This window comes from Diadema setosum, chromosome 15 (assembly GCF_964275005.1).
Source record: "Diadema setosum chromosome 15, eeDiaSeto1, whole genome shotgun sequence".
In the NCBI taxonomy this organism is placed as follows: domain Eukaryota; kingdom Metazoa; phylum Echinodermata; class Echinoidea; order Diadematoida; family Diadematidae; genus Diadema; species Diadema setosum.
The window spans coordinates 20,060,814-20,082,050 of NC_092699.1; the positions used below are offsets into that span (position 1 = coordinate 20,060,814).

The window sequence follows — 21,237 nt, forward strand, 5'->3', positions numbered from 1 at the left end:
TTACAAAGATAATGGCGCATTATCCCATAAATGTACGCATTATTTGTAACGCGAGTTACCATGGAATCGCCCAGCCAATATTTACTGCAAAAAACAGCAGCAGCAGCAACAAGAACAACAACAAAATAAACAAAGCAAAAAACAAAAACAAAAATAAAACAAAAAAAAACCACTACATTTTCAGGAATGTTATCATACTAGAAGAAGGCCTCATACTCACACATAATTTGGTGTCAAAAAACAAACAAACAAAAAACAACAAAAAACAACTCAGATTCAGCGGTAAAGAGCAGATTTTTCTTGTTTTAATACTGAATGTTTTTTCCTTGAACATTTAAGTTATCTTCCAGTTACCATAAAAAAGGGGTGTGAATGAGCTGATGTGGCAATTGGAGTAAACCCTTCTGAAGTACAACAAAAGGCAAAAAGCATGTGTCTAGTAAAGGCTGCATTATTATCTTTTTCATGTTTGAAACACATTTCATTACCCACTATCAAAATGCATAACCACTGCAAAGGGGCTTCAGATTGCATTTATCAAGTTGTTGCATTTATCATCTTTATCATGAATCAAGAGGAAGGCAGCTCCATTGCGCTATTTAAGCCAAGGAACAGAGGTCATGTACATGTAGTTGCCATGGGTAGGTCCAAGCTTTGTGCATTTCAAAATTATTGTACTTTGCATTTATTCATTGCATTTATTGTCTCTACAGAAACACATTTCTGGCTCAAACACGTATTCAAGATCACACTTTTTTTCAGCATTTGAAATAGGTGTTTGTATCCCACTGATCAGAACAGCTTTGTGTTTATCATCTGCCCTAATCTCCCTGAAAGGTGTTTAGAAACCGTAATTCTGCTCCAGAAGTGAGTTCATAAATGCACCCTGAGATTGCTACCTAAAAGTATTTCTTTAAAGGGGATGGCTAGTAACCGATCAGTGGGAATCAGTGGGAATGCTGAGGGATGATTGTTTCAATCCTTGTGGGATTCATTTAAGAGTACATTATATATCTACTGTTGTGTGAAAATTATTTGCTTCAGAACGGTCTCATATTCAAGTAATGTGCAGATTAATGCCCCGTCACTGACCAGGCACGCTAACCTGAAAACATTAAACTGCACATTACTTGAATATGAGACCATTCTGAAGCAAATAATTTTCACACAACAATAGATATATAATGTACTCTTAAATGAATCCCACAAGGATTGGAACAATCATCCTCCAGCATTCCCACTGATTCCCACTGATCAGTTACTAGCCATCCCCTTTAAAGGGATGGTATAGTTGATTGAGAGGAGGATTGAGCTTTTAACTTTTTGTGAGATACTAGGAAACCACTAATAATGTTACAGAGCATGCAATTCTAACAGGAATCCAAAGTTTATTTGGTGAAATTGTTTTTGAAATGTTGAGATTTCCAAAAACAAAGTAAAACAAAGCAATCCTAATAAAAGATGGGTCCCACCTTTTATTGGGATCCCTTTGTCTTGGATATCCCAGCCATTTCAGAACAAATTTTCATCAAATGAATCCCTTGTAGAATTGCTTGCTCTTTGACATTTCATAAGAGGTTTTTCATTATCTCACAAAACAGTTGGAAACCTGAAGCCCCATCTCAAACAAAACTGTCCCATCCCTATAAGCTTAGGTTGGGCCAAATAATTGTTGGATTTCATAGTTACTATTAGCCTCAGTTTCTCATTTCATGGGGCAGTATACATGTGCTGTATTCAGTTTGATGTCACCTACAAATGTAGAGCTACAGTGTACTGTATGTATGTCACTAAATTCTTCTTCTTTTTTTTTTCTCTCTCTCTCTCTCTGATTGAATTATGTTGACACGTATCCCACTGTAACCTTGAATCAATCAATGTACCTGTGTCAATTCCAAAGTGAGTGTAAATCATGTTGCGGCAATCAGCCAGTTGGTAATAGTATCGGACCATGTATGTGATTCATACGCTTTATGGCTGAGGCATTCACCTATTATATTGCCATGAGAAAACTGGCATTCCAACTCAACCAACTTCAGTCAGCCTTGGTTCCACCTATAACATTTTGTTTGTTTGTTTATATGTGGTTCCACCTATAACATAAGTGCAGGGATGTATTTTGTCTGCCCTAGAAGATAGAGCAAATGACTGTAATTATATACTGAGTAACATGTTAGTATCTAAATGTTAGTGTACCAGGTTTGCATGCATATTTCTGCGTCACACAAACAAATTTTGTATGTATTGGCACATGATGGTAGAGAACAGTAGAATTAGTCTGAGACATAACTTTTTGAATTTGCATCACTTAACCCTAATCCCACCGTGTTTTTTGAGGGACTTGAAATGGGGGGGGCCTTTTTGGGCCCCCCTTCAGATCTCGGTCGTGGATCGCGCGATCTTCGCGAAAATTTGCACTAAGGTGGAGACCAATGTAATCTACAAGACTGTATAGTTAGATTTTTCAAATTTCAATTCATGCATTTTGTATTAATTAATTTATGCTAATGTATGTAAATAATTTTTTTTTTCCTGTAAATCAAAAAATGAAGCTCCAAAACTTCTAATTTTTGGTGAACATATTCTTTTCAATATCCTCAACAATAATATTGAAGCAAAAATTCGACTTCATAATTATTTCTTATGTATTTTATTGTTTATTGAATTTCTTATGTATTTCTTTGTTTTTTTACATTTGTTTTTGTTGTTTTTCATCAAAATTTGTCGCAGAAACTTTTTAAAGCATAATCAGGCTAAAATAAATCATTATCAGCCATTGAAAGCAAAAATATTTATTTTTATATGAATTAATTGCAAAAACACAATTTACGTTGGATTTGTACACAAAATCATGTTTTTGAGCAATTTTTGGGTCGACAAATTTTTTTCAAAGGGGCGTGGCTTCAAAACGGTGTGCCCAGGAGCGACAATTTTGGTCTCAAAAGTTGTGCGATACTTGAAAGAAAAAATTCATAAAATGTTGCGGGGAGAACATCATGCGTTGCGGAATAATCACGCGAAACGTCGAGGGGGGCCAAAATGGCCCCCCCCCCCCATGGGAATAGGGTTAAGGCAGAGTTCTGAGGATTTGGTGCCCCCCATAAAATAAGATATTAAAAAATGTGTTCTGATATCAATTTCTGTATTTTTTTTTTAAGGCATAGAATTTCTCAATGTAGTTATAGTGTTAACTGACTGTGATTGTAGGATTCAGGATGACTATGTATGTCATCACAACAAAGAGAGATTACATATATTGTACAATGAAATCAAAATATTATTAATGCTTTAAATTTGAATGATTGATAACAAAGCCTATCATGTTTGCACTGAACACATGTTCCGACACACAGACTGCTTTGTTGATCAAAGTAAGAATCTTCACATGAGCAACTGCTTTTTAGTACAGGTCAGTTCTTGCCTGATGTACAAAACTACTGTAATCTGAAATCACAGTGACTTTGACACCAGAAGGTTTAGATAACATGAATCCATTGTTTGGTGTCAGTGTCAGGCTCAAGGCATTTTTCTCTAGACTATGGAACATGTTTTGCCATAATCAGTAGACATTTCCTTCTCATGCAGGCTCGCTGCTGTAACTGGTTGTTGTGCATACAAATAGCAAAAGCTGTATGTTATCTTTCTGCCGTTCATACGCTTGGGAGGTAGTAGTTATGGATGAAGAGATACATGTATACCAGTACAAGGAAATCAAGAAAACTTTGTAAGGTCATTGGTTTTAAAGGAGTGAAATGGTGCTAGATTAAGTATTAAATGGTGCTAAAGGTAAGGCTAATCTTGGGATTGTTGACCATGATGTAAAGCTTTTGAATATACAACTGCAACATGTCACTGATATTGAAACCCAATTTCTGCATTTCTAAGGGCCTACTTTGGCCTGGATGAATTATAAAGGGGAAGAAATAGATGACCTGGCTTTCAGTTAGTATAAGTATGGATGTACTCATGTATTGATAATTTCTTTTGTTTTTGTTGTTGTAATGAGGTAAAAATCATAGATTCAAATACACACTATTCCTTCTTATTTCTATCATTGAAATTAAATATGCATGTCAAATGTACATGTATGCTAATCTCAGTTCTCCCCTAAAGTTAAAGTGCACTATGGTTGAAAGTGTGTCATTTGTTCGTATCTTTATAAGCTGTATTTCAAACTATACTGTGGTTGTATTCAGATATTGGGCCCTTTGTAGATGGAATGTTTGAAATCGTTTGTCTGGTGTGTACACGTACAAAGGTGTATGAGATGATCACAGAAGTACAATTTATCACAGTGTTTTCATCACTTGCAAGTATCTTTACACTTTATAACAACAGCATTGTCAGCAAAACTCAAGTGTGATGATGAAAGCAACAATATTACATAGTTGCTATTTGCATATGTTGTTCTATTCTATGCAAGTTTTGAGCTGGGGGCTCTTGTCTGTGTGGATTGTCTATGATCAATAATCTTTTTCTTCATATCTCCTGCCCAGATGGTTTCATCCCAACATCTCAGGCATAGACGCAGAAAGACTCCTGCTTGACAATGGTTTTGATGGCTGTTTCCTTTGCCGCCCCAGCAAGAGCAATCCAGGGGACTTCACTCTCTCAGTCAGGTAAGAAGCCGATGAACATAGGAGGGCGAGCTGACAATTTACTGTGGACAAAATTCTGTAGGTTTTCATGACATTAAATGGAGTAAGTTTGTTAGATTATTTGTAGGGTGGCAATCAAACAATTGTTGAACCTCGGGGATTATTATTATTTTTTTTTTAATGATACAAAAGAAGATGATGTAGAAGTACAAACTCAATCCAAGATTTTTTTCATAGATATTTTAAGGATGTGCAAAAATTTTAGTATAGTGCATGGTTGTGCCTACTGAAACACTTACAGTGTGTCTGTGCTTTAATTTTCTATGCGGGGGGGGGGGGGGGGGGGGGGTATATGTGTGCATGAATAGAGCACAGAATGTAGAAAGTATGCAGTTTATATGTAAGTCTGCTCAGCCAGCACTACAATGTGTACGATTAAATATCGTTAATACTCTGTGTGCACAAAATCAGTAGTAGAGTCTAGATCTTTATAGACCTACGGCAAATGCATCAATAGATCAAAGGGTCTTGATATTTACTATGCATGTTCTATTGATGCACCAGTGCTGGACTATATCTAGAACTCCAAATACTAAATTATCCCTCGTGCAGTTCTATTTCACCTCGGCCTGTTTTATAATCCAGTATAGTGCATGATAGAGCATGCACTATTAATGCCTTTTAATTTTGAATGTGTGTATTTGTACAGCTGATTCTGTTTTTAAAATGACCTTTGTTCAAAGCCTTTTGTATAGAACTCCATATTTCCATTTAAGTGCAGTTCCATACCATGTTCAAATTGACTTCAGTATATCCAGTATGAGTTGAAGTCTAGAGTGGTTGAGATTTCATTGAAATCAGGCCACTAATATGAAAGTTATGGCAGTGTAAGATTTTATACATGTGTAAAGAAAAAAAAGAAGTGATATTAGCAGCAACCACGCAACAAAAATGGTGATGATCTCATGGCCACATAAATCTGCTATTGACCTACCCTATCTAAATTTTTGTTTTTGACTTAAAGTCATACACAATAACTTTTATGCTCCACATTTAAATTTAGTTGAGCTACAATAATGTACAAATGGTAAATTTTTAGTGGTAAGGGTTGTTAGTTGCCATTTTTTTTTTTTTTTTTTTTTAGTTTGTTTGCTTTTTCTTTACTGTAGATATGATGTTTATGTTTGGGTGAACAAAAGATTAGAAGAGATTTGAGTTCAAAGCATCACCTGTGTGTAATATCACTCTCTCCAAGATATCTTGTGAACCTTTAAGCTCAATTACTTCCTGATGTAAATGAAACTTCAGCCATTCTGTTTTTCTGATTTGACTGTATTAATTTCAATGTGAATACAATGTATGATGTGAAATTGCGTGTCTTTCCTGTATGACATCACTTCTTTCATTTGTGCCAGTTTATCAGATGAATCTTGCTTTATGTAAAATGCTCAGTAGTGTAGTGTTTGCTGCAAGGTATTCAACTGATAATTTATATTTGCAAACCAAACCTAACTTTAGCTGTCTTGAGTTGTTTCTGTGTTTGTTTCTGAGATAGTATATCATACTTCTATACTCCAACTAAACCAGGAAGTGCAACCTCTGTAGACTTTTCTGTGCATTCAATAAATCTAGGCAAACCCGTGGGGAGTCCCTACTTGTGTAGCAGGAAGTCTGCATGTGCTCTACTGGCACTGTGTGGACTTTGCAGCAGACCTTTACCTGTCACTCTCAATTCACAGAAAAGTGCCCCCATTGTGTTTTACAAAGACCTGCCTGGCTTTCCCAGGTACAAACTCCGGTTCGCACACTGTGACCGAGTTTGACGACAATGCTTCTTGGCCGGGTCCCAATATCCTGCGTGTACATCATGGAAGCCTGCTTACCTTTGAGTTTGTGACTCTGATGGGATGATGACTTCCTGGTGCTGTGTCTCTATTTCCATTTCTGCCTCTTACAGCATTCTACCATAGTCCTGATGAGTCATATGTAATATCTTTTTCAACACACTACAGTACAGCTGCCTCATACTGAGATAAAATCTTGAGTATGTGATACAGTATTTGGTGTTATGGGTTACCAACCAAACATTTCACCATTATATTGAATTATATGGTGTGTTTTGTTTTTTTTTCTTCTTCTTCTTCTTTAGCACTGTACCTTGGGTTACCAAGAAAATGTATGATTCTTACCCCTATGGCCCTGATGTTTTGTTGTCTTTTTTTTCTCTCTCTCTTTGATTACAGTACCAAACATTATTGAACATTAAAAAGGACAAGTTCACCTTCAGTGAATGCAGCACTAGTACAGTAGTAGACCACATCAATCAGACAATACATTTTTGAAGTTTCAGTGCCGCTATTGCTGGATAGCAAGACTTCTACAATTTATGATGTCATATGTAGAAAGAGTTAAAGAAAATATGAAGAAGTTTCACATAGGCTCAGGTTTGAGTTTCTTCAGTTTGTCTCCCTCTACAAATGAAAATTTGTTAAGATCGCAACTGCTGATCTGTAAATTAACAAACATGTCGGGAAAAAAAAATTCACATATTTTCACTTTTCTTGCATAATAGAAGAGCACTTGAGTTACCTCTTTCAGAAAGCAGTGGGAATAATACCACTCTTAGCATATTCAAAGACAGTGACAAGTCCAGGAAATGTGCACTTTCTTCAAAAAATGAAATTTTATGGTATTCTCTTCATACAAGACTACTTCCTTTATATCATTATGCACGTGACATCACTCTCTGTAGTAGTCTTCTCATCCAGCATTGACTGCCCAGAAACTTTAAAAATTCATAACTTTTGAACAGATTGTTGGATTTTACTCAAACTTTCATTGATGTATTCTACTGTTTTTGCTCTATTCACTTATGGACGTTCCTCAGTTAATGTGAAGTCCATGTCATTTTCTTCAAACTTTCCATACCGCAACTTTGACCCATCCGAAGCCCAAACATGTAAATAAAACCATAGGTTCATGTGCCTGTGCCGATATACCCAGTTCACTCATCCTTCACACTATGGAATACCCCCCACCATCACGCCTCAACCCATGTTACGTCCATCCTTTGCTTCAGTAGTTCGCGGAACAAATTATAATGCTATGTCCCCCTATCCCAACGTCTGCGACCTGTGTGGTGAGCCTAATCATCGGGCGCGATCATGCCATCATGGTATCCAACTTCAATGCAGACGTTGCTCTCAATACGGTCACAAAGCAAAAGTTTGCCCCTATTAGGTAGCTGGCCACAAAGAGTGTGCCAAAGACACAGAAGTAAGCTCAGTAAACCCTCCTACTAATGTTTTGCCAAGAAATGAGTATTCGAAATGTTCTTCTATATTATCTTGTGTTAAAGGTTTCAAAATCGCTCATCTTAATGTCAGGAGTCTTGTTGATAAGATTGATGAAATTCGATTATTACTGAACAGGATTCACTTTGATTTATTATGTTTATAAATATGAAACATGGCTTCACGAATTGATTAGTGATGATTTGATATCAATTGATGATTATGTACTTGTACGCAAAGATAGAGTAGAAAAAAGGCGTGGTGGAGGAGTTTAGACATTCATAAAACGCTATCTTTTATTATAAGGCAGGACCTTTTTTCAGATTCTCTGGAAGCTGTATGGATCGAATTGTTACAAACTAGGATGGAAAATTTAATCGTTGGTTGTATATATAGACCACCTAATGCAGATAGGTTGGTTGTATTTTTATTGTTTTTTGGATATTCTTGAGAAAATAACAGATGAAAATAAAGAGAATGTGATTTTGGGAGATTTGAATTATGACTATAAGTTTGATGAAAATTTGTGTAATGATCCTATCAATTTGATTGAAAATCCTGAAAATCTGTTTTTGTTTAACACAAATTGTTCACAAGCCGACGAGGGTTAAACAGATAAATCATCAAAGTGTTTAGATCATATACTTACCAGTTTCCCTCGTAAACATACTGTCTGTTATGTAGCTAAGATTTCAATCAGCGATCATTATCTTATATATATGTTGACATGAGGATAAGTACTAATAGGAAACATAAAGAAATTGTCTTCCGTGATTTTAAAGCGTTTGATGAGATTAGCTCTTTGGATGATCTTAAGAGAGTTTTTTCAATGAATGATTTCACGGATGAGGCGGAAGGAGTAAATGAAAAATGGATAAAATAGAAAACTATATTTTTATGCCTCCGCAACGAAGTGGCTGGAGGCATTATGTTTTCGGGTCGTCCGTCCGTCCGTCCGTCCGTCCGTCCCGTTTTGTTTTTGTTGATATCTCAAGAACCGTGTGGTGGTTTTACATCAAACTTGGTATGAGGGTATATCCTTGGGGGATAATACTTTGTGTGGATTTTAGGGTCACAGGGTCAAAGGTCAAAGGTCACAGGTTATTTTGTGAAAAAAAAATTGAAATTTCATGTTTTTCTCCATATCTCGCAAATGGTTCAAGGTATCTTCATGGAACTTAGTATATATGCTTGTACCGATGGGCAGTGATTATCTAGGGAAGTTGGGGGTCATGGGTCAATGGTCAGGGGGTCAAAGGTCAAGGTCAACTCCTCAAAATATCACTACTTTCCTTAAAATGCAATATGCCTGAAGGTTTTTTTTTTTTTAACTTGATATATGGCATGTATTACCCAATATATATTTTTGGGGAAGTTTCTTGCCAAAAGGTCAAAGGTCAAGTGAAAGTGCTGAATTGCACTTTTTCCTCCATATCTCGAAAGTAACTCAAGGTATCATCATGAAACTTACATATTTATGCATGTTCAACCTAACAGTGATTCTCTTTGGAACTGTGAGGTCAAAGGTCAAAGGCCAGGTTTAGATAATGCTATTTTCCCATTTGATACTGAAATTATACTTCTTCTCAATACCTTGAAAATTACTCAATGCATAAACTTATAAAAGGGTCAAAAGTCAAGTAAAAATCATCAGTTCCCCAAATATCTGCACTCTGACATTTTAATCATTCATCCAATTGAACCTAGTTCTAGGAAAGTGAACATTCAGCACATTTGTGTCAAACCTGTCATTTTAATATTTTGCCAATTGTGTGAAACTGTCATCACACATTGTCAAGACATTGTACTATAGACCTATTAGGAGAACCATGCATTATGGCGGAGGCATATCAGTAGCCGTAGCGATATATCTAGTTATAAGTATGTGATAAGCACGCCCCTTTAAAAAATGTAAGAGTTAAACAGAGATGTTGTCCATGGATCACAAAAGATATTGTAAAGCTGATTTATAAAAGAGATTATTTAAAGAAAAAATGTGAATCTCAACCTCTTTTTAAGAAGGAATATCAAAGAGTCAGAAACAGTGTTACAAAACTTAGACGCAGTTTAGTAAAAAGAAGTATATGAATGTTATGTTAGATAAATGTAAAAATGACAGTAAGAGAGTGTGGAGAAAACTGAATAGAGTCACGGGTAGAAAACGTAAAGAAGATAACGTTCCGATGGAATTGACTGCTGATAAATTGAATGAATATTTTGTTAATGTCGGTAAACAAATAGTAGAAGGTGGTAAAAGTACTTTTCAATGGAATCATTCTGAATGTATGAGTTTATTTTTGATTGTGTTTCTGTTGATAGCATTCGTAATTCTCTCATAAATCTTGGTAAAGATAGCAACCTTGACATTCTGAATTTTGATTCTAAGTTGTTATGTATAGCTGCTCCTATCATTTCTGAAACACTTTATATTATATATAATAAGAGTTTGACTGATGGCATTGTTCCCACTGATTGGAAAAGGGCTAAAACGATGCCTATATACAAGGGCAAAGGAAGTAAAAATGATCCTTCAAATCATAGACCAATTTCTGTCGCTTGTCATGTATCAAAAATCTTTGAAAAGCAGATTAAAGATCAGTTATTGGCATATCTTCAGCAAAATGATTTGATTAACATAGATCAAGCCGCATTCTTGCCCCATCACTCAACTAATACTTATCTCCATCGAGCTGTTGATGATTGGTTGGAGTCTTTAACGATCATGAAGTAGTTGCTGCATGTTTTCTAGATATTTCTAAGTGTTTTGATTCAATTGATCATACGTTATTATTGCATAAGCTGGAATGTTATGGCATCAAGGGCAAACAATTAGAATGGTTTTCTGATTATTTAACTGGTAGGAGTCAAAATGTTTTTTTGCCATGGCCATCTCTCAACATCCAAAAGTATCATGACAGGGGTACCACAAGGGAGTGTACTTGGGCCTATACTTTTCCTCATATTTATTAATGATATTTCAGAATCTGTATATTTATGTTCCTGTAATGTATTCACAGTTGATGTAGTAATTTATTGTTCACATAAAGATACTGATAGAGTTACATCAATGTTGCAAAATGATCTGAACTCAATATATAGATGGTACAAGAGAAACAGATTAAGTATTAACTTAGATAAGACTAAGGTAATGTTATTAAGTCCACCGTGCTCCAAAAGTTTGAACATTTTTCTTGATGGAAAAAGGATTGAACAGGTTCATGATTTTCGGTATTTGGGTGTTATAATAGACGACCATCTTCAGTGGGATGTACACGTACAAAATCTAGCCAAATCTATTTCTATGAAATTATTTATGTTACGCAAAATGAGCTAATGGTTGGATAAAGATTCACTTAAACTTTTGTATACTGCAGTTATTCAACCGTGTATTGATTATTCATGCTCCGTTTGGGGAAGTTGCTCTGTTAAAAATAGAAATATTCTTTATCGATTACAAAAGAGGGCAGCACGAATTATCACATCAAATTTTGATTACGAAACTGCAAATGGGAATGACATTATCAAGGTTTTGAATTTACAAGCATTTGAAAATAGAAGGAATTATTTTTTGTCAACGCTCATGTATAAATGCATCCATGGACTTGCCCCCACCCGAATGTGCAATAATATTGAGGTGATTTTTGACAGGCATGGTTTTAATACAAGAGCAGTTGATTCTTTGAATGTGGTACGACCTAAACCGAATGTAGAGTGTTTTAAAAGCTGCTTTAGATATGCAGGAGGAAAGGTATGGAACTCACTACCAAATGTTTTAAAGAATTCAAAGTCATTATCAGCTTTTAAATTGTTATATAAGAAAATGTATTTTCACTGATTTTATCAAACGCCCTGTTTTTACATAATATGTACCATATTATTTTTTGTCACACTGTGTTACCCAAACTTGCCTGGTGCAAATTATGGGTGTGTGAATCCTTGAATGTGTGTTATGAGTATACATGGGTAATTCCATAAAGTTGGGGCAGTGTCCATGTAGCATCGTGATATTAAAAAAAATACATTTCAGCATAACTCAATATTAATTATGCTGTACATTTATTGTTTGTAGGCTTTACATTTGCATTGAGGCCACACATTTTCCTGGAAATTTTGTGCCATTCAGACTCAATTTTGATGAAGGTATTGAACAATATGTAACAGTGTCCTGTAGCATCGTGACGTGTCCATGTAGCATCGTGATATTTTAAAATTTGGTCCTAAGAGACAAATTATGGCAATTAGCTTGACCAAAATTTGATGCAATATGCATTTACAAGATATGAATGAGATAGCTAAATATCTCAAATTTCCTGTACACAGTTTTAATTTTAAAAGAAAATTACAAAATGTATCACGATGCTAAGCGGTGTCCTTTTTTGTTACATTTGGTGGACACCGCGTAGCATAGTGACACATTGTGTAATTTCCTTGTAAAAGTAAAACTTGAAAGGAGAGTTAAGATATTTAGCTATTTGACTAATCTAGTAATTATGCATATTATATCAAATTTTTAAAAGCTAACTGCATTAATTTGTCTTTTAGGACCAGATTTTAACTATCACGATGCTACAGGACACCGTTACATATTGTTTTAATAACTTCATCAAAATTGAGTCTGAATGGCACAAAATTTCCAGGAAAATGTATGGTCTCAATACAAATGTAAAGCCTATAAACAATATATGTATAGCATAATTAGTATTGAGTTATGCTAAAATGTAACACTTTGTGCCCCAACTTCATTGAATTACCCACATGCATTCGACTGTTTAGGTTAAATGGGCATGACTGCCAGATTGCATGTAATCTATTTATTAGTGTAGATTTTTACATAGAATGTCTATCTGCTTTTTATGATCGTGGGCTTGTTGATTCAAGTCCTTTCTGGCAGAGTTTTTACATTCCTTTTGTACACCAAATGGTTTGATTTTGTATATAATCTTGCATCATTTTATTCACTGTTTTAATATATCCTTTTTTATCATATTGTTTCGTTATATCATACATAGATCTGGTTACTACTGATTTCAATTGGACGTATTGCTCCTTTCAGCTCTGATTGCTTGTTTGTAGTGGTTTTTATGCTTATATTTATGTAACATGATTTTTATATTTATATAGTTGGATTGTACAGGACCTTGATGTAAAACAGCATTCACTTGCTGATCTTGATATCGTGTCAAAATATGTTGAAATAAATAAATAAATAAATAAATAAATATTCAATACAGATATTGCACTTTTTCTCCATACCTGGAAAATTGCTCAGTGCATAAACTTATGAATGGGTCAAAGTCAAGTTAAAGTCCTTAAATCCCCAAGTGATACATGCTCTCCTATTCATCCAATTAAACCTGGGTCAAGGAAGGTGAACATTCAACACATTTGTGACAAACTTGTCATTTTAATATTTTTGCCAATTTTGTGAAAATGTAATCACACATTGTCCACATGTACTATAGACCTATTAGGAGAATCATGCATTATGGCGGAGGCATACCAGTCGCCATAGCGACATTTCTAGTTTTTTGTATAAAATATAACCTTTGTAAGCATCATCTCTACTACCTTTAGCATTATTGATAGGTTATTTTTTTTTTTCGTACATGTGTGCATCATCCCAAACATACAGAAATTTGCAAAACAAACTGTTTGGAACAAAATGAAATGATTTTCCTCAAAGCAAAAAAACAAAAACTGGCTATACATTGAAACTGTTTTGGGGCTTAGAAATAGATCAAAAAGTCTTGTGTAATTTAAAAGTGACATTAATGCAATTATTGTTATTGTCAGAGTAAGTGTTGTGTATTGCTACTGCATAGAAAATTGCAAGGCTTTACCTTTTTGTATACTACATGTATGTATTATGAGTGTTAAATCTATGTTGTATTCTTGTCTGGCATACTTAAGGTATTTAATTATTCCTCCACTAAAGACAAAACTGGATAATGGGTATATTTCTGTATCTTATTAGGGAATATGTTATCCTCTTTATCTCTTTGAAGCTGAGTAGAACCCAATCCCATGTGAAATTAATGAAACTCATGTAGGGTGTACTGTATACTGTAATGGACCATGATAAATCCCTGCAGACATACAGGGGCTGTCTGTATCAAATTATACTGCTGGCATAGTGCATGTAAGATTACTGGGAAGGCCTTAATGGGATTCAGGCAAGGCACTCTGACTTTAAAGGGTGAGTGTCCCCAAGATCTTTCAGCAAGACCAATTAATTTCAGTGGAGGCATGGTGAGTTAAGGCATCAGTCCTGAAAAGCTATTTTGCAAACGGGGCAAATGATTGAAAGGAATCTCTAATACTTCAACTGCAATTAATCCGCAAGTTTCAGAAAAATGAGAAGCTGACAATATGATGTCATTCATCTGACTGTGACATAACTCATGATAAGAGTGTGTGCTTTCTGCCCACATGTGTACAAAATATTGCATGACATGAAAAATAAAAGCTTGAAATAATTGTATAAAGCCATATCTATAGTTGCATCCTCAAAAATCAAGTATCATGTTATCAATGAATATCATTCCATTCAAAATATAGCACATAATAGTCATCAGACTTAAAAGAAGTACCAGGTAATATCTTTTATAGTAACAATGAGACAAAATCAAAAACAGTGTTTTGAGATCAAATAGCATACATTTCTGTCTAATACACCCAGCAGAGGTTTCTGTTTGATGACACATAGGATGATGTACTGATATGGCGTTACTGAAACCTACTGATTACCCCAATATGGGTATACTTATATGTATCTCAAGTATGTTGTAGGATTTTCAGTTAAATCGTTGAGTTTTTACATCCACATGTGTACACTTCTGAAACGCATTTTGTAAATGAAATATTCAATGCAAATGGCTAAATCAACGTGTTTTGATTTTTTAATCCCTTGATTTGAATAGATTGATATGCTCAAACAATCTGCATGAATGAAGCTCAATATGGATGAATGTCTTTAAAAAAAAAAAAAAGCAGTGATTTCATGTATCGGATATAATATACATTTAAGCATGGACCTACTACAGATATGGACTATGAACAGAGTTCTTTCTTTGATCCAATGTTCACCACTGCCACCTGATTATGTGCATCTTAATGAGTACATTCAGACGTTTGGACAATGACGATTGTGTAATCACGCATCATCACTGACAAAAGAACCGTTTCCCTCATTTCGGTCCTATTTGGCTAAGGGGCTTTTTTCAGACTCAACTGCCTTTGTATAGACACCAATGATAGGGAGCAAGGACAAATTTTTTGTCGCAAAATTGGTAATTACTGAAGCGGACACTTGCGGCCACGAATGTAACACCCCTGAATGGCAAGACAAGCATGTCATTTACTGTTATTGTCCATGTTTACTCTGAAACAATGTGCAACAGATGGGGAAAAAATAGATTACAAAGCACAGTCAACCTGCCTAATTATTTGCTTTTTCTTGTAAAGTACTTGTATTTCGCAATTGAAATGGCTTTAGCGGTGATTTCGTAATACACACTCCAACTGCACATAAATGTATGCAATTTTCTTGATTTAAGAGAGTTATTATCTTCTGTGCATGTAGTTTTTAGATTTCTCAAAGCGCCGTCTTGTTTTTATCTAAACCGGCTGTCAGTGGACAACACTGGATCAAAGGAGAAAAGCATGTTCAAAATGCTTTTGTGATGCTTTTGACAGAAACAGGTGCACAAATTGATTAACGAGCGATGAATTTCCATGTGCAGTAGGTCCATGATTTAAGCATCTGGCACATTGCATGCAGGATGAGGTGCATTCTGATTTCAACATTGTATCGTGAATCACCTGTTGTATTTTTTCTAAAAACATGTACCTGTTGGTCTGTTGTTAACATAAAGTTAACATAAACTGTATATCTGTAATGGACATAGTACTAAATACAGTCAGTGCTAAGACAAATATTAGACAGTGCATGCCACATTCACAATAGGAATAGTATAGTATGGTGCAGAAATAAAATCTTTCCATTGAAATCAGTGGGTTGATCTCAGTAATTCTGTCCCACAGTCAAAGGCAGTTTTCTTTCTTCCTTTCTTTTTAAATCAGAGTTTTTGTCTTTTTCCGTATTCATTGAATGTCCCAAAAGAAGACATGACATAAAGCCAAACTAGCCCAAAGCCAGAAGCAGACTGGGTCGCCATTTAGTAATCCCATCCCAGGCCAGTCAGCTGCACGAGATATCATGTGTCCAGGATTTCCCTTGTTCACCACTTTCTGCCGAAATTAGATACCTGACTAACGATACCCAGGAATATGAACCAGACTCCCTTCAAAAAATTGGTGACTCACAATTCAGTGGAGTGTTACACTTACTGGATTGAACATTTTACACTGCTATGGTCTCATCAAGGCATAATTTCATAGCATAATCTGGAATGAACATTAGAGTCTGCAAATTTCAGTCTTGGTTGTCCAAAAAAGCTCACATATTGCCTGCTATTTCATAGTAGAAGCCATGCATGTAAAACTGTATGATTGTTATACATACTTGAATTGATATGGACATTCTATTCAAAAATATGTTTCCCTTCTTAGTTCTATGCTATTAATTATGTACAATTCAAATTACATTCACCAGTTTTAGGAATTAATTTGGTTCAAAGAACTTGCTCACACAATTCATTAATTCTTGTTTTCGCTTGATGAACATTATCACCAAAACCTGTGTAAATTTTCAGTAAACTTTATCATTTTGCTGAGTTCACCCAAATATGAATACTAGATACTATGTAATTCATACACTAGAGCTATAACCTGTTTGGGCTACAGGTTCTTTCAGTGAGATGTCATACACGGTGAGCATTAGTTGTCAGGCAAGTAATTCAGGCATTTAATCATAATTTGTAAGCGCATGGTTATACATGAAAAATTCACCTCCTAAGCCCCTTGTCATCCCATCAGCATAGACCTCTAAACTCAAGTAATTACATATCAAATTAGCTTGGCTCCTCAAATAAGAAATTCATTAACTGACTTAATTAAGAATGCCTTGATCCCACTGTACCTTGTTGTACCTGCTACAACTGAAGCAGTGCAAGAGTGCAAGACAAGGAAGTACATACATTAAATATCACCATCGTGGGAAAATAAAGCAAAACAAAATGTGATTTCAGTTTCCTATACTACTTTGATGTTAAGTGTCTATACTTACAAATCTTGGGGACATTTACTCTCCATCTATAGTTTTATGTATCCCTTGGTGTGAGTGATCTGTGAAAAATATCTTGAAGCAAAACTTGTTTCTCTTCATAGCAGGAAGCAAGAGGTGCATCTATATTTCCTTGTTTCCATGACTTGGCAATAGAATAATTCTCACTTAAAGTGCAATTCTATGCCATGTTCAAATTGAAATAGAGTAAAATCATTTTCATCACATATCTTGTTCTCAAGATTTTTTTGCTCCAGCATTCACACACATGCTGCCATGTGAATTATTGCACTATTTCTTAAATTATCACAATAATTCAAAAAAAAAAACCTCTAGATTTTTGGGGATTTGGATCACAATACCGATTGCACTATTTAGTGGGATTTTTATGTCCACACAGGCAAAATCTCTACATTTGGATAGCAATATAAAGCTCTAGATGTGTATCCTGCTATTCAATTTGCGTCAGTGTGAATCCTGCTTGTATCACAGCATGGAAACTTAAAATGCCATGACTCTTTTATTCTAGTTCCAATTTTAATAGAACCTGTACCAATATGTTCCTCTGATTTCACTAGATTCGTTGAAGCACTCTTGCATATGATGTGGAATTTCGGTATATAAGCAACAACAAAAAGTGCAGAATTAATCCATCCATACTTTGTTTTTGTTTTTTTCCTTTTTTTTTTTTTTGGTGAAACTGATATAGCACCATATCTGCCTCCAGATGTTTTCAGTCTTTGCATGTGAAAGTTTATTTGTTGTTGTTGTTGTTGCTGCTGCTGCTGCTGCTGCTGCTGTTGTTGTTGTTGATGTTGTTGTTGTTTAGAGAGAGAGAGAGAGAGAGGGTTGCAAGTTTTGGAATAACATGAATGTCAAGAGGAAAGGGCAGCCCAATGCAATGAGGTCAAATAATCACAGAGAGGAATTACTCATATCCTGTAGAGCAGTGGTCTTTGCACCAAACAGATACTGTTATAAGATAGTACCAGCAATGCTGAAGTACATGTACATATATGTGGCAATAGCCTTATTCATTGGTGAGATAATTATGTGCATTGATACTGAATCCTATAATTTCCAGTGCGTTTCCTAGTACTTAGTAAATGTAACAAGTTTACCTGTAGAACCACAGAAATTGACATGACCACATAACTCATTGGAGTCACACTTCCTTACATGTCTGTGCCAAGGTGATGGTGCAGGTGTGGAGATTTGATTTCTTTGTGGTCACTCTGGTTACTGTGGTTAAATTTTGATACATCCTTTTAAACCATAGATTAATATGTGTGGCATGGTGTTTGCCAATGATGATTTTATTGCAGTGGACCATTCTGTCAAACATATTGTATGTTGTATAAAACGTGAGACCCGTCGGTAGACCACTTTTTAAAGGTAAAATTTTAATCCTAATAAACGGCAAAATTATAGAAATTATAGCCTATGAATGATACTCGAAGCTTAACTTAATAGTGATTTTACAAGTTGTACAAGCAGAGTTAGGCTCTCCATATTAAAGGGATGGTATATTATTGGTGGAGATGAGAATTGGGCTTTTAACTTTTTGCTAGAGACCAAAAAAACACATATGAAACAGTACAGAGCATACCATTCTATGAGGGATTCAAAGTTTATTTGGTGAAAATCAGTTTTGGAATTGCTGAGACATGCAAAAGCAAAGTAAAATAAAGTGATTGTAATAAAAGATGGGTCCCACCTTTCATTAGGATTACTCTGTTTTGGATATCTCGGCCATTTCAAAACCAATTTTCATCAAATAAATGTTGAATTTCTCTTGGAATCACATGCTCTTCATATTTCATAAGAGGTTCCTCATTATCTTACCAAAAATGTTAGAAACCTGAAGTTTGGTCTCAACCAAAGCTATACGATCCCTTTAAATCCAGCTGAACCATGATGTGAATGCAGTGTATAATTGAAGTTTCTTGCAACCCCATCACTATTACCTGTTTTTATGTGGCTACTATTACTGCATTACCAATATTTAGATTAGCGTTATTTGGTTTAATGTCCAGAAGTATACGTTACTAGAATGCTATGATGTCAGTATTTTCAGTCTTATTATTAAAGATACTGTATACGCTATAATTTTCGCGTACATAAATTTTCGCGAATTGCCGATGTCACACATTTTCGCGAGTGGTTAAATTCGCGAATGGGGGACCAGAGAAAATATGAAGTGGCAAAGAAAGTGTGAATTTTCAACTTACTAGCAACGAATGCTACCACAGCGACTGGGCTGTGTATATACTAAATGTAGTAATCGTTAGTTAGACGTGGACATGCATAATATGTACGTAAACAAGCTTAATAGCCAGTATGGTCTGTTCGGTAAGCTGTAAAATGTTCGTATCGTCAAGGCAAGGGATTCATTTTGGAAGGTAATATTTTCGCGTGTTGTTAATTTCGCGAATAGCTCCCGACTCGCGAAATTCGCGAAAATAAAACCCACGCGAAATATATAGCGTATACAGTATCTGATTGATTGACTAACTATAAAAACAGAGAGAAGTATCTGTGGCATCCACCCCAAAGGAAAGCTAACCTCAACTGTCTTGTATCCTATACAAGCTAAATCTCAACTGTCTTGTATCCTATATGCACCTCAAGTATTTGTTATGGTATAATGGTTTGTCTACAAATGTATGATTTGCATCATTTACCATAATTCCAGTGTTCATAATACAGCATTAATACATTCACGCTTCTTTCAATCAACTCTTGCTACATTTTTTCAGACGGAATGGGGAGGTCACACACATCAAGATTCAAAACACAGGTGACTACTTTGACCTGTATGGGGGTGAGAAGTTTGCTACCTTGGCTGAGCTGGTGCAGCACTACACCGAGGGGCGGAATCAGCTCAAGGAACGAAATGGACACGTCATCGACCTCAAGTACCCTCTTAACTGTGCAGATCCAACCAATGAAAGGTAAGTGATGGCAAGGAAATAATATGAAAAGTTCTCTGTGGTGCCTGAACAGAAAGGAATAGCTGTACATGGATTTATCATGCAAATAATGAATAGTATGCATGATAAGTTGTAAAGTACAAAGAAGAGAATATCTGGAACAAGAGGCCAATAGTGTTGCATCACACACATTCCCTCCCTGTCCCCCCCCCCCCCCCAAAAAAAAAAGACAAAAATAAAAGGACTTGTAGTGAAAAATGTTGATGAAGGAACACATCATTGGGTAATATTTTCTGTATTGGTTGTCTGCTCTCTGTTTTGCTTGTGAAACTGCTTACACGTTTGCCAGCTGTCAAAAGAGAATATGTGGGTGTCAACTTGAACCAATGTATTGTGGTAAATAAATTTGAAATTAAATGTCATGTTTTGAGGCATGGTGGAGGTATCAACCTGAGAGGGTTATATGCCAGTACATGTATTGAAAAAGAGGATGTATGCCTTTGTTAAGCATCTCCTTGAGTAGGGTAGAGAACAGATCATCCTTTCATGACAGACCTTGAAATGTATTTTCAGTGGCTCTTGTGGTGAAAAGACCACTGTGCTTTGAAACTAGTCAGGCAATGCAATGTATGGTGTATTGATTGAAAACTAATAACTTGATTGCACATTTGAAAGCACACTGATCTAAGCTACACTGTTATACATATGTAACTAAAGCTTGGAGCTTGGTTTTGGTTCTTTTATCTCTGAGCATTTCATTCTGATGGACTGAGTAGCATATAAGTGGCAAATGGCAGATGAAAACATGTGTGCCATGATATTAATGATGGACAAACATGAATCATGAGAAGAGATGCTCTATGGTGGTGAGTACAATGTCTTTCAGTGAAAGGTACGCATGTAGGTGCACAATATTGTGGACGCTGTGTGGAAGTGTAGCCCAGTCTAGGTGTATGACAATGTGTATCTCTGAGATACTTATTTTGATTGTTACCTGTGTGTGAAGTGTTCAATTATTTGTGTTGGAAAAAATGAAAATATTTCTAATGATAATTTTGATAAATTTCTTTGTAATTGCTATTAATTTGTGACCCGCGACAACGGTTTCAGGCAAAAGTCGAAAGAGCAAATTCCCTCCTAGGCGGGGTACAAAGATTTTGACCATTACTTTTGTCGATTTAGTTTTTTTGCAGAAATTGATTCTTTGATATGTTTTCTACATCTACACT

General features: G+C 35.5%; 1 protein-coding gene across 1 annotated transcript in view; it reads left to right on the forward strand.

Annotated features, from left to right (window-relative positions):
- The window catches only part of LOC140239062 (tyrosine-protein phosphatase non-receptor type 11-like), a 74,268-nt gene that overhangs the window by 25,089 nt on the left and 27,942 nt on the right, over window positions 1-21,237 (forward strand). The window contains exons 2-3 of the mRNA XM_072318958.1: window positions 4,497-4,619; window positions 19,835-20,029. Coding sequence (XP_072175059.1) covers window positions 4,497-4,619; window positions 19,835-20,029 — 318 coding nt within the window. The remainder of the gene's footprint in view (window positions 1-4,496; window positions 4,620-19,834; window positions 20,030-21,237) is intronic.